This window comes from Pristiophorus japonicus, chromosome 16, assembly GCF_044704955.1.
Source record: "Pristiophorus japonicus isolate sPriJap1 chromosome 16, sPriJap1.hap1, whole genome shotgun sequence".
Classification (NCBI taxonomy): Eukaryota; Metazoa; Chordata; class Chondrichthyes; family Pristiophoridae; genus Pristiophorus; species Pristiophorus japonicus.
Window position 1 is genome coordinate 79,910,559 of NC_091992.1, and position 16,052 is coordinate 79,926,610.

Here is a 16,052-nt window from a genome sequence, read left to right on the forward strand (position 1 = left end):
GAGGGGGGAAAGGGGAGAGGGGGAAAGGGGAGAGGGGGGGAAAGGGGAGAGGGGGGGAAAGGGGAGAGGGGGGGAAAGGGGAGAGGGGGGGAAGGGGAGGAGGGGTGGCGGAGAGGGGGGGGGGGAGGCAGAGACCGTGGGGGGGGGGGGGGTGGAGAGGCGGAAAGGGGGGGCGGGGGGGGGTAGGCGGGGGGGAGGAGGCGGAGGCAGGGGCGGGAAGGGAGGGAGGGAGGGAGAGAGAGAGTTAGTCACACTGCCAGAAGATCGTGGGTTCAAGTCGCAATCCAATGGCTTGCACACAAAATCTAGGCCGATACTCCCAGTGCAATACTGGAGGGGTCGAAGTGTCTCGGTTTAACATCTCATCTGAAAGATGGCACCTCGAACAGAGCAGTACTCCCTCAGTACTGCACTGGAATGTTAGATTATTGCGCTCAACTCTCGGTAACGGGGGGCGAACCCATGACCTTCTGACTCAGTGGCGAGAGCGGAACCCACTGAACCACGGCTGGTGCACTAACATGCACAAAGCTCGGATTCCAGGAAGTGTTTAATATCATGAAGCGAGCATCTTGATATCCGGGATCGTCACAAGTTACAGGTCCTTTGCACTCGAACTCTGGGAGCGTGTCCCATGGGAATGTCACTCTTGAGTTATTGATACAGCTGTGTGTGTTGAAAGCTGCTCGAGGAGGCTGGGGTTGGAGTACGCTTACTGTAAACTGTTCCACCACAGCTGGCTGGAATGTCACATGGCAGCTCCATTACAGCAGTGACCACATTGCCAAAGTACTTCATTGACTAAGGCACTTTGGGTTGGGTAAGGTGCTATATAAAGACAAGTTCTTTCTTATATTACATTGAGCAGATTGGCTGAAAGGTGGCACTTCGATTTCATTCATTCTCTCAAAGGGCTTCTATAAAAATAAAGTGCAACCCACACAAAATGCACATAGGCTGCAGTTAGAAATAAAAGTCACTTTTCTATTAGAGTCCTTCCAATTTGGATTCCAAGAGTCGAGCTTCTGTGAACCAGCTCCCGGGTATTTGACCAAAACTGCATTTAATACCATGGGGGCATTTACAACAAAAACTTGCATTTATATTGTGCCTTTAATGTAGCAAATGTCCCACGGCTCACGAGGGAAGCATAATCAGGAAAAAGCATATCCAGCCCGAGCCAAGGGAGGAGTGATTAATCGCGAGGTGGGTTTTCAGGAATTCTGTAAAATCAGGAGCAGATTGCAGACTCAGGTTATACCTGGGCCCAAAAGTCTGCTGCTGCTGTAACTGAAAATGGATTACCAATGAAAAAAAGACCAATATAAAAGGCTGTTTGCTGCGGAATTTTCCGGCTGCTGTTGGGACAGATGTAGGGGCGGGGGGGGTGAGAATGTGTGGTGCCGATCCGCACAGGATCACTGAACTAAAAGTGGGTCGTTCTAACCTCCCGTTCTGGCATCGCCTCAATTTTAAAATTCGTATCCTGGTGTTCAAATCCCTCCATAGTCTCAGCCCCTCCCCATCTCTGTAATCTCCTCCAACCCTCCGAGATCTCTGCGCTCCTCCAATTCTAGGTTCTTGCACATCCCCAATTGTAATTGCTCCACCATTGGCGGCTGACCCCTCAGCTGCCTAGACCCCAAGCTTTAATTGTCTCCCTAAACCTCTCTTCCCTCCTTGAAGTCACTCCTTCAAATCTGCCTCTTTGACCAAGCTTTTGGTCACCTGTCCTAATACCTGTCTTAATGTGGCTCGGTGATCAATTTTGACTGATAACGCTCGTGAAGCACCTTGGGACATTTCTTCTATATTCTAGGCACTATATAAACACAAGGTGTTGCTGTCCGAACGCTAGATTGTTTGACTCTTGTATCTTTGAGCAAGTGTCAACTCTGCACACCTTTGAGATTATCTGTCTGAGCCTTGAGCTCCAGTTAAGCTTTCGGTTCTGTCTCCAAGATAATGAAACTGTTAAGCCCGCTCTCATAATTGCTTTTAGCAACTGAGCTGATCCTGTGCCTTCAAAGGATTGTCTCATCTTTGAGGAGCGAGCATCACAGCTTCAAACCTCATTTCTGTCAGCGGCGGCTCAGTGGGTAGCACTCTCACCTCTGAGTCAGAAGGTTGTGGGTTCGAGTCCCACTCCAGGTTTTGGTAGCGTGGTTACAGAGTGTTTCAACTGTATCCCGTTATCGAGAAGAGCATAACTAAAGGTCACCAAGAAATCCAACAGGGAATTCAGAAGAAACTTATTTACCCAGAGAGTGGTGAGAATGTGGAACTCGCTGCCACGGAGTGGTTGAAGCAAATAAGTATGGATACATTTAAGGGGAGGCTGGACAAGCATATGAGGGAGAAGGGAATAGAGGGAATATATGCAGATAAATTAAGAATGGAGCATAAACTCCTGCTTGGACTGGTTGGGTCGAATGGTGCGTTTATGTGCAGTATATCCGATGTAACAACCCCCCAACCCTTTCCTCCCTCTCCACTCATAAGAACATAAGAAATAGGATCAGGAGTGGACCATTTGGCCCCTCGAGCCTGCTCCGCCATTCAATAAGATCATGGCTGATCTGATCTTGGCATCAACTGCACTTCCCGCCCGCTCCCTATAACCCTGGACTGGACTGTCACTGTCCGGGTATAACGAACCTTGGGGGTGCCATCAACAGCTGTGCACCCCTGCATTAAAACCGACTCCACGTCCAACATAGCCACATAAGAGTAAAGGTTTATTTCTATTTTTAAAAGCCACCAGTCTCTTTGTACCAAGTACAAAAGCACATTCTTGAAAAATCGCCTGCAATAAACATAACAAAACAAGCAGAGAAAGCTTCAAAGAGCAGACTTGCAGACTCTGGCTGCCCCGCAAAGAAAGCGGGTATCGGGTTACTCACTGTTTTTTGAAGCCTTGATCTTGGCCAGTAATTTCTGCGCAGCCGACAGATCCCCGCTCTTCACCGCTTGCACCAGCTCCTGCTCCTTCCCCATGTTTAGATCCTGTGTGTCTGTCTGTGTGTGTGTGTGTGTGTTACTGTTCACACATGGGAACTCCGCCCGTCCTTCACTCCTTCATAGTTTCCCGTTCGTCACATTGTTTTGATTCAAAGCCCATCGAAACAGACAAAGTTATATTAGTAAATATAAAATAAACCTTTCCCAGACAGCTGGAGAGGACGAAAGACCTTCGGAGTTCCTTAAAAGTGAAACGGATCAAATTTGTTTCCAATCTATTTCACACTGCGGTCAATTTCAAGTCAAGAATTTGAACTCTGCTGCTTTCGGTGTTGATAAATATTGCTCTAGTCCCACGAAAGTGCGCGTGTGTAGGGGTTGGATGGCTGCGTGTCGTTCTTCTCTCTTATACTCCGGTTCCCCTCTCGCTTTCAGGCGAACGCAGGCGGTGAAGTTTAACCCATCGCCTCCCCGTCGACCCTCCCAAACAGCCCCAGACAGAGTGGTGCCTGAGGAATGAAGGCGAAAGGGAAAACACGTCAAGTCCAGTGACTGGGACACCGCGCATCCAACAATCCGGGGCTCGAATCAAACCCAACCCCTCCCCGGGGACATGTCCCCTGTGATGCCCAGTGCAGAGAGACTCGGTCCCTCTGAGGGTTTCAATTAGGGACCCCAAACTTTCCCATTTCAGAAGCCGCTCCAGCCGGACCGATTCGGGGGCAGAGCCCGAGGGTTTTTGCTCTCCAGCTCCCCCAGTGCCCCAGAGCAGGGCAGAGGGTGTCCAACCGGGGATAGAGCCTGAAAATAACCCGAGTGATCCGGGATCATGCTAATGTGCTCGGGCCACAGACACTGCAGGAATCGAGAGATCCCGGGAGGGAGTGAGTGAGGCCAGTTCCGGGAGGAGGGAGGGAGTGAGGGAGCCGGGATACCCGGGCCAGTCCCGGGAGTGAGTGAGTGAGCGAGTGAGACGTCCCGGGAGGGAGGGAGTCGGGCCAGTCCCGGGAGGCGGGATACCCGGGCCAGTGCCGGGAGGGAGTGAGGGAGGGAGTCGGGCCAGTCCCGTGAGGGAGGGAGTCGGGCCAGTCCCGGGAGGGAGTGAGGGAGGGAGGGAGGGAGTCGGGCCAGTCCCGGGAGAAGGGAGGAAGGAAGTCGGGATCCGGGTAAAGAGTTCCATGGACAGTAGTTACATCAACAGCAACAAAGCGACACATTGTAACCCAGTAACCAGCCGCCGGACTCAGGGACAACAGCGATCAAAATTAACATCAGAACCCAGCTAAAAGTCCCAGCAAAACTCACCGAGAGTCGGCAGGGACTGTGTCCGGGGTCCTGGGCACCACTCCCGGCTCACCAACCAGAGGGGGGGAAACCCTGAGCAAAACACAGAACAATCTAAGCCAAGCCACTTGAGCAGGGTCAGGCTGGCTCTCAGTGCCCAGCTCCAGCTCCGGATCCGTATCCCGGCTCTTCACCAGTTTCACTCCAAACTCTCTCCCACATTGTCACCTGGACAGGCAGAAAGCAGCCGGAATTCCCACCCCCGCCTCCGTCACTATTGGATATCTGTCCTCCCCAACAGCATTGGTCCCAGCTCCTGTCAATCACACAGCCACCCATTTAAAGAGACAGGCGGAGCACAATTTCTCAATGGGCACACTGCATTTGTGTAACTTACTTATGTAAATAAACTGGATCTATAAATATATTTGCTTTGACTGAGTTGTGTGTGTGTGTCTGTGTATATGGATGTGTGTGGCTGAGTATATCTGTGTATGTGTGTCTGTGTATGTGGGTATGTGTGTCTGAGTATATCTGTGTATGTGTGTGTGTGTGTGTGTGTCTGTGTATGTGGGTGTGTGTGTGTCTGAGTATATCTGTGTATGTGTGTGTGTGTCTGTGTATGTGGGTGTGTGTCTGTGTATGTACAAACATTCATCATCATCGAAACGAGGATGACTTGCTTCCACTCCAAAAAAGGGATGAGTTCACAGGTATTTCAATGAAGGACCTAATATTCCAGATCCAAAACTACATCCTGAAGGGTGGAAGATGCTTGTGCGTGGACTTTTTTAACGTGTGATGGCCGTTGCACACCAGCCACCACACAGGCTTGACAGAGCTAGGTCTTGGTCCAGTGGCAAGATTACCCAAGACGACTGGAGACCAGTTCTGCTGCATAGACCTAGTGTGCACACAATCACAGTGTGGGCTGGCCCATGCTGCCCCTGGGCTTTGAGACATCCAGTGGTTGTGAAAGGCATTATATAAATGCAAGTCTTTCTTATGTGGGTGGGTGTGCGCCTGTGTGTTGGAGGGAGGGGGTGGGGAGCGCATGGTTTCGTGGTTAAATACACTGACTGGTGTGAAAGTCACACTGACTCCAAGGGGGTAATCTTCAGCATCACTGGTTGTGGGGTAAATGGAAGCAATGCATCGCCCATTATAGAACCTGCCAATTTTACACAGGACACAGAAACAGGCCCTTTGGCCCAACCAGTCCATGCCAGCATTAATGTTCCACTCGAGCCTCCTCCCGTCTTTCACCATCTAACTCTATCAGCATAATCCTCTATTCCCTTCTCCTTCATATGCTTGTCTAGCCTCCCGTTAAATGTATCTATACTATTTGCTTCAACCACTCCCTGTGGCAGCGAGTTCCACATTCTCACCACTCTCTGGGTAAAAAAGTTTCTTCTGAATTCCCTGTTGGATTTCTTGGTGACTATCTTATATTGATGGCCTCTAGTTATGCTCTTCGCCACAAGTGGAAACATTCTCTCTGTAACCACTCTATCAAAACCTTTCATAATTCTAAAGATATCTATTAGGTCACCCCTCAGCCTTTTTTCAAGAGAAAAGAGACCCAGCCTGTTCATCCTTTCCTGATATTTATACCCTCGTATTTCTGGTTTCATCCTTGTAAACCTTCTCTGCACCCTCTCCAGTGACTCTATATCCTTTTTAAAATATGGCGACCAGAACTGTACGCAGTACTCTAAGTGTGGACTAACCAAGGTTCGATACAGGTTTAGCATAACTTCCCTACTTTTCAATTCTATACCTCTAGAAATAAACCAGAGTGCTTGGTTTGCTTTTTTTTTATAGCCTTGCTAACCTGTGTCGCAACTTTTTGTTACCTTTCGACTCGACTAATCCAATGCTCTCCTGGCCAGCCTCCCACCTTTCACCCTCCGTAAACTCAAACTCTGCTGCCCCGTGTCTTAACTCGCAACAAGTCCTGCGCACCCATCGCTCCTGTGCTCGCTGACCTACATTGGCTCCCGGCCCAGCAACACCTCCATTTTAAAATTCTCGTCGTCGAGTTCAAATCTCTCCATGACCTTTTCCACAAATGGCAAAAGGCACCAAATTGATCAGGACCGTAACCAGCTTGGCTTGGCAATTTTTTTTTAGTTACCAGGTGGATATACTTTAGCCTAAAGTGGCCACACTTGTCACAGCATTGCATGGACTGGTGTTGGATCACAGAAATGCTTTTGTCTTTGGGCAACTGTATTCATCTGAATTGCCACAACACGCTCAAAACTATGAAGGGAGATTACTTTCTACTTACCACAAGCTCGCACTCATCCTATTTGTTATATTTATGTTTTATATTTGCTGTCAAGTGAAGAACTGGTAGCAATTTGTTGTGTGGAATGTCCACAGTCCAGAGCCTCTGTAGTTGTTCAAACTGTCTCCAATGTCTTCTTTTTCTGCTTTACTAATGGTTTCCATAAGTAACTGAATCTCTTACAATCTGAAACCTGTGCCTGCCTCTTGCAGTCTGCCACATTGGGTTAGCAGAGCCCTGATCTAACCATGATCATTCTAAATTGCTAACTGAACATCATGTATAATGCCCACTACACCTCCTGGCAATCTGAAAGGGGAGAAATATCGCAATGCTGGGCCACTTTTTACAAGCTACTCCTGCCAATTTGCCAATTTATAATTAGCTGACTTACAGAAGCAAGGGTATATGATATACGATACAGCACAAGCGGTAATTTACAATACCTGCATCTGAGTTTACTGTCTTTCAGCTCTTTCAGGTTAACTCCTGAAGTGACACAGTCTTTTGCTGTAATATGCAAGAAGCTGTTTACAGTCTAGGAAGGCAGAATATTATCTGAATGATGACAGATTAGTAAAAGGGGAGGTGCAACGAGACCTGGGTGTCATGATACATCAGTCATTGAAAGTTGGCATACAGGTACAGCAGACGGTGAAGAAGGCAATTGGCATGTTGGCCTTCATAGCAAGAGGATTTGAGTATAGAGCAGGTAGGTCTTACTGCAGTTGTACAGGGCCTTGGTGAGGCCACACCTTGAATATTGTGTACAGTTTTGATCTCCTAATTTGAGGAAGGATGTTCTTGCTATTGAGGGAGTGCAGCAAAGGTTCACCAGACTGATTCCCGGGATGACAGGACTGACATATGAAGAAAGACTGGATCGCCTAGGCTTATATTCACTGGAATTTAGAAGAATGAGAGGGGATCTCATAGAAACATATAAAATTCTGACGGGATTGGACAGGTTAGATGCAGGAAGAATGTTACCGGTGTTTGGGAAGTCCAGAACTAGGGGTCACAGTCTAAGGATAAGGGGTAAGCCATTTAGGACTGAGATGAGGAGAAACTTCTTCACTCAGAGAATTGTGAACCTGTGGAATTCTCTACCACAGAAAGTTGTTGAGGCCAGTTCATTAGATATATTCAAAAGGGAGTTAGATGTAGCCCTTATGGCTAAAGAGATCAAGGGGTATGGAGAGAAAACAGGAATGGGATACTAAAGTTGCATGATCAGCCATGATCATATTGAATGGTGGTGCAGGCTCAAAGGGCCGAATGGCTTATGCCTGCACCTATTTTCTACATTTCTATGTTTCTATCTCTAAGCACCCGCCATTGTACAATGTCCAAACTGCACAGCCCTAGAAGAAAGAAAGAAGAAAGAACTTGCATTTATATAGTGCCTTTCGTAACCTCAGGACATGCCAAAGTGCTTTACAACCAATGAAGTACTTTTCTAAAGAGTGTAGTCACTGTTGTAATGTAGGAAATGCGTCAGCCAATTAGCGCACAGTAAGGTCCCACAATAGCACTGAGATAATTATATTTATTTTAGTGATGTTGTTTGAGGGATAAATGTTGGCCAGGACACCGGGGAGAACCCCCTGCTCTTCTTTAAATAGTATTATTATGTCCAGCAGGTTAATGATATATATATATATATATATGTGTGTGTGTGTGTGTGTGTGTGTGTGTGTGTGTGTGTGTGTGTGTAAAAGGAATTTATTTGAGGATTGTAAAGCAAACAGAATCTTACTAGTCAAACACTGTGGTGACGAATGGAATGGCAGTCTTACTGCCCATTAGCAGCAGTTTTAATGCATCTCCACTAGATTGTTTTAACACATGGAAACTTCGCTATAAGCCACCATTATGCCAAGAGGAATAAATGTACAGTGCTCCTTTCTGTCATCTCAACTCAACACACATCCTGTAAGCTAATAATTAGCTTACACAAGATAAACGATTTCAGACTGCAGAGGACAATATGTTACCTTTCAAAATTGGTTAACTAATAGCTCCAGTTGTAGTGCTAGGGGCAATGGGCTAAAAGGCCTCCTTCTGTGCTGTAACTTCCGTGAACTATGCAAATTCAGAGTGGAGTGTTTGAGCCCCTTAAAAGTAAGCTGGTGATTTATTTTTAATATATGTATTAAAAATAAACAGGGACACCTTTCCCTATTTATCACTATGCTTCTATCTGCATTTCAGAATAGGCGCCCTCTCATTTAAAAAAAATTAATTCCATGAATGTGGGCATCACTGGCAAGGCCAGCATTTATTGCCCATGGAGGTGAGCCTTCTTCTTGAACACTACCACTACAGTCCGTGTAGTGAAGATACTCCCACAGTGCTGTTAGGAAGATTTTCTTCAGTATTGAACAATGCACACGTTGTAATGTCAACTTAATATCTCAGAATTTTATCAGGTTATCTCTGATTTCAGTGAAAAATTTTAATAGACCACTAGCTGATCTCCTTGTATCATTTGTAGGTAGCGTGGAGCAGAGCTGTGATGTTTATTTGCTGAGATGGAACTGTGTTTAACCTGGCCTGTTCCTTTAAGGCCACTGCTCGGGTTCTGGCTGTGGGAAATGGACTATACTGGAAGATCATTATGTCAAGTCAAGGCTAATTGCTGAGGGAAGATTCTGTAGATTTGCATGCCGCTTGTAAATTCCTGGATACAGCCTCTGGCGGGAGGAGTCCAGCTTATCAAGGTCAGCAAAAAAACCAACAGCAAGTGACTGTCTTTGTCATTGTTCATACTTTTGATCAATTTCCCCCCTAATTTTTTTGGGGCGCACAGCCCCTTTAAGGTGCTGCGCAGCCTATTCACAGTTTCATGCACACAAAATTTAACATTGGAAAAGCCTGTCCCGGAGTGCGCGGACTGGATTTGAGCTATGTGGTCGCACAGCTTAGAGGGAACATTGCTTTTGATGTGTGACGTCTGAAGTGTGATGAACCTCTACTAGTTGCTCATTTTTAATATATCATTACATTATTATTTCATTCTAAATTTTTACTGGTCAAGAGCTTCAACAAATTGGGAAGATGCTAAGTACATAGAGAAAAGGACTATATGGGTCTCAAGTGGCCTATTTTTGTTTGAGATCTTCTCATGTTGTGTTCAAATAACTCCCTTCATAACATTTAGGGTTTATTTAAGAGAGTAAAATTCTGCTTTAATTGATAATTGTAACATGTTGATCAAATTGAAGAATTATGTGGGTCCTCCAGGTCTGATAAGATGGTTTGGTGCTTACAGTCTGAACACTCATAATCATTCTTATCTTTGAGTCAGAAGGTGGTGGTTTTAAGTCCTACTCCAGAGATTTGATCCCAAAGGGCTTTACACCCAATTAGGTACTTTTTGAAGTGTAGTCACTGTTATGATGTAGGGAAATGTGGCAGCCAATTTTCACATTGCAAGGTCCCACAATCAGCAATGAGATAAATTACTCAATAATCTATTTTAGTGATGGTAGTTGAGGGATAAATATTGGCCAGGATACCGGCAACAACTTCCCTGTTTTTCATCAAAAAGTGCCAAAGGATCTTTTACGTGAGGGGGCAGACAGGGCTTTGATTTTAATGTCTCATCTGAAAGACGGCACCTGTGACAGTGCAGCACTCCCTCAGTGCTACACCAGGAGTGTCAGCCTAGATGTTGTGCTCAAGTCTCTGGAGTGAGGCTCAAACCCATGATCTCCTGACTCAGAGGCGAGAGCGTCACCAACTGAACTAACAACCTGTACTACCATCGAATGGATAGTGCCACACTATTGGCACTCCTGTCTGGCTTACCATCACCACCTGCTCGGGGCCGATCCCCAAACACAGCATCAACGAATCGTCCCTAATATCTCCAACTCTACCCTTATATGTGAATAATATTCCAAGATCAAGTCAATCAAGGGACACAAGTCATGTAAAAAGTATTTTACCTCGGTTTAGTATTGAATAAAGCTACTTCAGAAAAAACTTATAACACAAGTTTTTTTCAAAAGTCACTTCAAAAAGCAAAATGGCCCCCAGGATATAACTATCAGCTAGTTTTGCACTGCAGGGAAGCCCACAATTCACAGGCACAATTCAGTGACATGGAAATGAGAAAATACTGAGTCAACCTTGACAGATTGCTTTCTACACATGACATTACCACAATCCCAGCAGGACTGGAACTGTAATGTTCCACAGAGTATTCAATCATCACTGTCCAAGCTTATCCTGAGAACATGGGATTCTCTGCTTAAATTGGCACCCAACAAGCTCCTTCTTTATGGTAGTTTATCCACCCAATATTAACTATTTTTGATTGGAGCCTGTTCCACATATCTACATCTTGCTGGAGGAACGAAACATTCCTTTGCCCCACCAGCCTCACAATGGACTGCAGAGTGTCAGCTGTGGCTCAGTGGGTAGTGTGACAGAGGAGTGGCGGGAGATCATGGCGGAGGTGCGGCGAATGAAGCTATGGGGCCCAGAAGAGCCGAGGGCCCAGGGGAGCAGCATGGGTCTGCCCACACTGTGATATGTGTGCGCACTAGGTCCGTGCAGCAGAGCAGGTCTCCTGCGGTCCTGGTTAACTCTTGCCACTGGTTAACCCTTGCCACTGGATAAAGGCTTAGCTCTGTCAAGCCCGTGTGGTGGCTGATGTGCAACGGTCACCACACGTTAAAAAAATCCACACACAGGCATCTTCCACCCCCTCAATTGGAGTTCAGGACTGGAACATTGGGCCCTTCATTGAAACATCTGTGAACTCATTTGGAAGCAAGTCATCCTCGTTCGAGGGATTGCATATGATGATGGGCACACTCATCAGAAGGTTGTGGGTTCAAGTCCCACTCCAGGGACTTGAGCGCAAAAAATCTATGCTGGGCTGTCACTCCAGTGCTGTGCTGAGGGAGTGCTGCACTGCCGGAGGTGCAGTCTTTCAGATGAGATGTTGGAGGCCCGTTCTGCTTTCTCAGGTGGATGTAAAAGATCCCATGGCACTATTTCAAAGAAGAGCAGGGGAGTGATCCCTGGTGTCCCGGCTCAATATTTATTCCTCTATCAAAAATCAGATTAATCTGGTCATTATCACGTTGTTGTTTGTGGGAGCTTGCTTGTGCACAAATTGGCTGCCGCGTTTCCTATATTACAACAGTGACTGAACTCCAAAAGTACTTCATTGGTTGTCAATGGTCATGAACGGTGCTGTACAAATGCTTTCCTACATTACTTTTCTCGTGCCCTTATTTTTCGTCAGTTCGATTTAAGTTGGATAGGTTGTTTGCATGGATTTTACCGACACCATTGAGCAGTAAAAAGCCTGGATCATATCCCCTCCAAAGCTTCTTTTCTTCAGTGAAAACAAACTTTGCTCTGTGAGTCATTCTTCATGATTTAATGCCTTAAATCCAGGAATCCTCCTTGTTGCTCTTTGCTGATCAATGAACATACAATCAATGCCTTCCGAGCTCTTGATTTATGCTATCGACAACCGCCTCATATCGAATAGACGTTTTCATCACACCCAAAGCCTTATGGTCTTCCTTGTTGAGCAGCACAAATAGTGTGGCTGCAACATAATTTACACTGGGATTGAAGACCAAGAGGACAAGAGCCGAAAGTTTACAAACCTCAAGAAAGACTACAGGCGAGAACATATTTCCCAGATAGAGGAGATGACTTGTAGAATGAACTACCTCAGGACCTAACCTAACAAAGTAGCCCAACCCAAACACATCCTTATAAATAAGCAGTGTAACTATTTGTACTGCACTTTTTTTGACAGACATGTGACAAGCCCTGCTCCCTGTCAAGCTCCGCACCCTGGCTCCTCCCGGCCCCGAATCATTCCCTCCACGTAGTGCCGAGAAGCAGGACCTGAGGCCCGAGTCTCCGCTGAGACCATGACTCTCCCCCACCCGGCCCGACTCTCCCCCCTACCTCGACTCTCTCCCCCCATCCTCCTGGCTCTCTCCCACCCCTGACTCTCTCCCCCCACTGCGCCCCCCCACCCCCCCCGACTCTCCCCCCTCCTCCGGCTCGCTCTCTCCCTCCCACCGACTCTCCCACCCTCCCCCCAACTCCCACCCTGACGCACCCCCCCTCTCCCCGGCTCTCCCCCCCCAACTCTCCCCTCCCCTGACTCCCCCCCCAAACTCCCCCCCCGACTCTCCCCCTCCCCCTGACTCTCTCCTCCGACTCTCGCCCCCCCCGACTCCCCCCCTGACACTCCCCCCCGACTCTCCCTCCGTCTCTTCCCCCCCGACTCTCCCCCCGCTGACTCTTCCCCCTCCCCCTGACTCTCTCCCCCCCGCCTACACTTCCCCCCCGACTCCCCCCTGACACTCCGCCCGGCTCACCCCCCCCAACTCTTCTCCCCGACTCTCCCCCCTCCCCCTGGCTCGCTGCCCCCCCGACACTCCCCCTCCTCCCCGACTCTCCCCCCGACTCTCCCCCCGACTCTTCCCCCCCAAATCTCCCCCCCGACTCTCCCCCCCGACTCTCCCCCCCAACTCTCCCCCCGACTCCCCCGACTCTCCCTCCCAACTCTCCCCCCGACTCTCCCCTCAACTCTCACCCCGACTCTCCCCCCGACTCTCCCCCCGACTCACCCCCCGACTCTTACCCCCCAAATCTCCCCCCCGACTCTCCCCCCCCCGACTCTCGCCCCCAACTCTCCCCCCGACTCCCCCGACTCTCCCTCCCAACTATCCCCCCCGACTCTCCCCCCAACTCTCCCCCCACCGACTCTCCCCCCCCCCCAACTCTCCCCCCGACTCTCCCACCCTCCCCCCGACTCCCGCCCTGATGCACCCCCCCCCAGCTCTCCCCCCCAATTCTCCCCTCCCCTGACTCCCCCCCGACACTCCCCCCCGACTCTCCCCCTCTCCCTGACACCGCCCCCCCACCGACTCCCCCACCGACTCTCTCCCCGTTGACCCTTCCCCCTCCCCCTGACTCTCTCCCCCTGCCTACACTTCCCCCGCCGACACCCCCCCGACACTCCCCCCTGCCCCCCCCAACTCGCCTCCCCAACTCTCCCCCCTCTCCTTAACTCTCTCCCCCGCCGACTCTCCCCACTCCCCCTCCCCCCCGACTCTCCCCCCGACTCTCCCCCTGACTCTTCACCCGACTCTCCCCCCCTACTCTCCCCCGACCCTCCCCCCGACTCTTCCCCCCGACTCTCCCCCCTTCCCCTGACTCTCCCCCCGACTCTCCCCCCAACTCTCTCCCCGACTCTCCACCCCTACTCTCCCCCGACCCTCCCCCCCGACTCTCCCCCCAACTCTCCCATACCCCGACTCTCCCCCCTTCCCCTGACTCTCCCCCCGACTCTCTTCGCCCGATTCTCCACCCCCCGACTCTTTTCGCCCCGATTCTCCACTCCCTGACTCTCCACTCCCCGACTCTCTTCCCTCCGACTCTCTCCCCCCCCAACCCGACTTCTGCCAGTGGGTAAATTGACATACCCGATGTGGTACTGAGCCATACAGATTAGGAAGCTCCAAGTGTTAAGCTCATAATAAAATAACGTAACTGAGTACTGTAAACATGAGTAAGTGTGATCTTAGCTCCTTTAATCAAACTCCAGAGTGTTGGTACAGCATGGGAGGCTGCTTATATACAGTGCTCCCAAGGGATGCCAGGATCCCTTGTGACTCCAACATGTATGCCCTCTGGTGGCGGTATGATACAGGTTACCTAGGGTTGCATACATAACACCCAGATTCAAGTCTTTGTGTCGAGTTAGTGCACTCTCAACTAGGACAGTTTGGGGAAACATAGAAACATAGAAACATAGAAAATAGGTGCAGGAGTAGGCCATTCGGCCCTTCGAGCCTGCGCCATCATTCAATTAGATCATGGCTGATCATTCACCTCAGTACCCCTTTCCTGCTTTCTCTCCATACCCCTTGATCCCTTTAGCCGTAAGGGCCACATCTAACTCCCTCTTGAATATATCCAATGAACTGGCATCAACAACTCTCTGCGGTAGGGAATTCCACAGGTTAACAACTCTCTGAGTGAAGAAGTTTCTCCTCATCTCAGTCCTAAATGGCTTACCCCTTAAACTTAGACTGTGTCCCCTGGTTCTGGACTTCCCCAACATCGGGAACATTCTTCCAGCATCTAATCTATTCAGTCCCATCAGAATTTTATACGTTTTTATGAGATCCCATCTCATCCTTCTAAACTCCAGTGAACACAGGCCCAGTCGATCCAGTCTTTCCTCATGTGTCAGTCCTGCCATCCCGGGAATCAGTCTGGTGAACCTTCGCTGCACTCCCTCAATAGCAAGAACATCCTTCCTCAGATTAGGAGACCAAAGCTGAACACAATATTCCAGGTGAGGCCTCACCAAGGCCCTGTACAACTGCAGTAAGACCTCCCTGCTCCTGTACTCAAATCCCCTAGCTATGAAGGCCAACATACCATTTGCCTTCTTCACCACCTGCTGTACCTGCATGCCAACTTTCAATGACTGATGTACCATGACATCCAGGTCTCGCTGCACCTCCTCTTTTCCTAATCTGCCGCCATTCAGATAATATTCTGCTTTAGATAATATTCTGGAGAAGCTGGAAATGTTCTCCTGAGAGGAACGAAAGAAAAGAAAGACTTTATAAAGCGCCTTTCATGACCACCGGACATCTCAGAGCGCTTTACAGCCAATGAAGTACTTTTGGAGTATAATCACTGTTGTAATGTGGGAAACGCAGCAGCCAATTTGCGCACAGTAAGCTCCCACAAACAGCAATATGATAATGACCAGATAATCTTTTTTTGTTATGTTGATTGAGAGATAAATATTGGCCAGGACACCGGGGATAACTCCCCTGTTCTTCTTCGAAATAGTGCCATGGGATCATTTGCACCCATCTGAGAGAGCAGACCGGGCCTCAGTTTAACATCTCATCTGAAAGACAGCACAGCACTGCCTCAGCAATGCAATGGAAGTGTCATCTTAGATTTATATGCCCAAGTTTCTGGAGTGGAATTTGAAACCACAAGCTTCAGACTCAGAGGCAAGTGTGCTACCTACTGAGCCACAGCAGTTATGGGGAATTTTAATCGAGGTGTTCCAAGTTATGAAGGGTCTTGATAGAGTAATTGAGGAGAAACTGTTTCCCACTGCAGGAGGGTCGGTAACCAGAGGACAGACTTAAGGTAATTGGCAAAAGAACTAGGGAGATGAGGAGACATTTTGTTTTACGCAGTGAGTTGTTATGATCTGGAATGCAGTGCCAGAAAGGGAGAAATCTGTGAATGCTGGAAACCTGAAACAAAAATAGAAAATGCTGGAACGGCACAATAGATCGATCAGCATTTAAACAGAGGATCAGCATCTTAAAGAGAAAGAGAAGCTTGAGATGTGAAGCTTCATCAGAACTAGGGCAGCCAGACTGCAGAAAGACCTTCAGATCTCCCGGACCCCGATCACCCTGCTGTGCAAATCACATCGTTTTTCTCTTTGTTGCCTGTGGCCCCTAGAATCATAGAATGA

The 16,052-nt window shown here is 48.7% G+C and overlaps 1 protein-coding gene across 7 annotated transcripts in view; it reads right to left on the reverse strand.

Moving 5' to 3' along the window:
- LOC139226617 (caskin-2-like) overlaps window positions 1-4,487 on the reverse strand; it is a 260,876-nt gene extending 256,389 nt beyond the window's left edge. For 6 of the 7 annotated variants that reach the window (XM_070857494.1, XM_070857493.1, XM_070857490.1 and 3 more), the window contains exons 1-2: window positions 4,267-4,487; window positions 2,904-3,470 (exon numbers count right to left, since the gene is read on the reverse strand). In XM_070857494.1, coding sequence (XP_070713595.1) covers window positions 2,904-2,997 — 94 coding nt within the window. In that variant the 5' untranslated portion in view covers window positions 2,998-3,470; window positions 4,267-4,487. Of the gene's footprint in view, window positions 1-2,903; window positions 3,471-4,266 lie in introns of those variants that run through there. The other variant, XM_070857495.1, reaches the window with a different exon arrangement.
- Window positions 4,488-16,052: the final 11,565 nt, after the last annotated feature.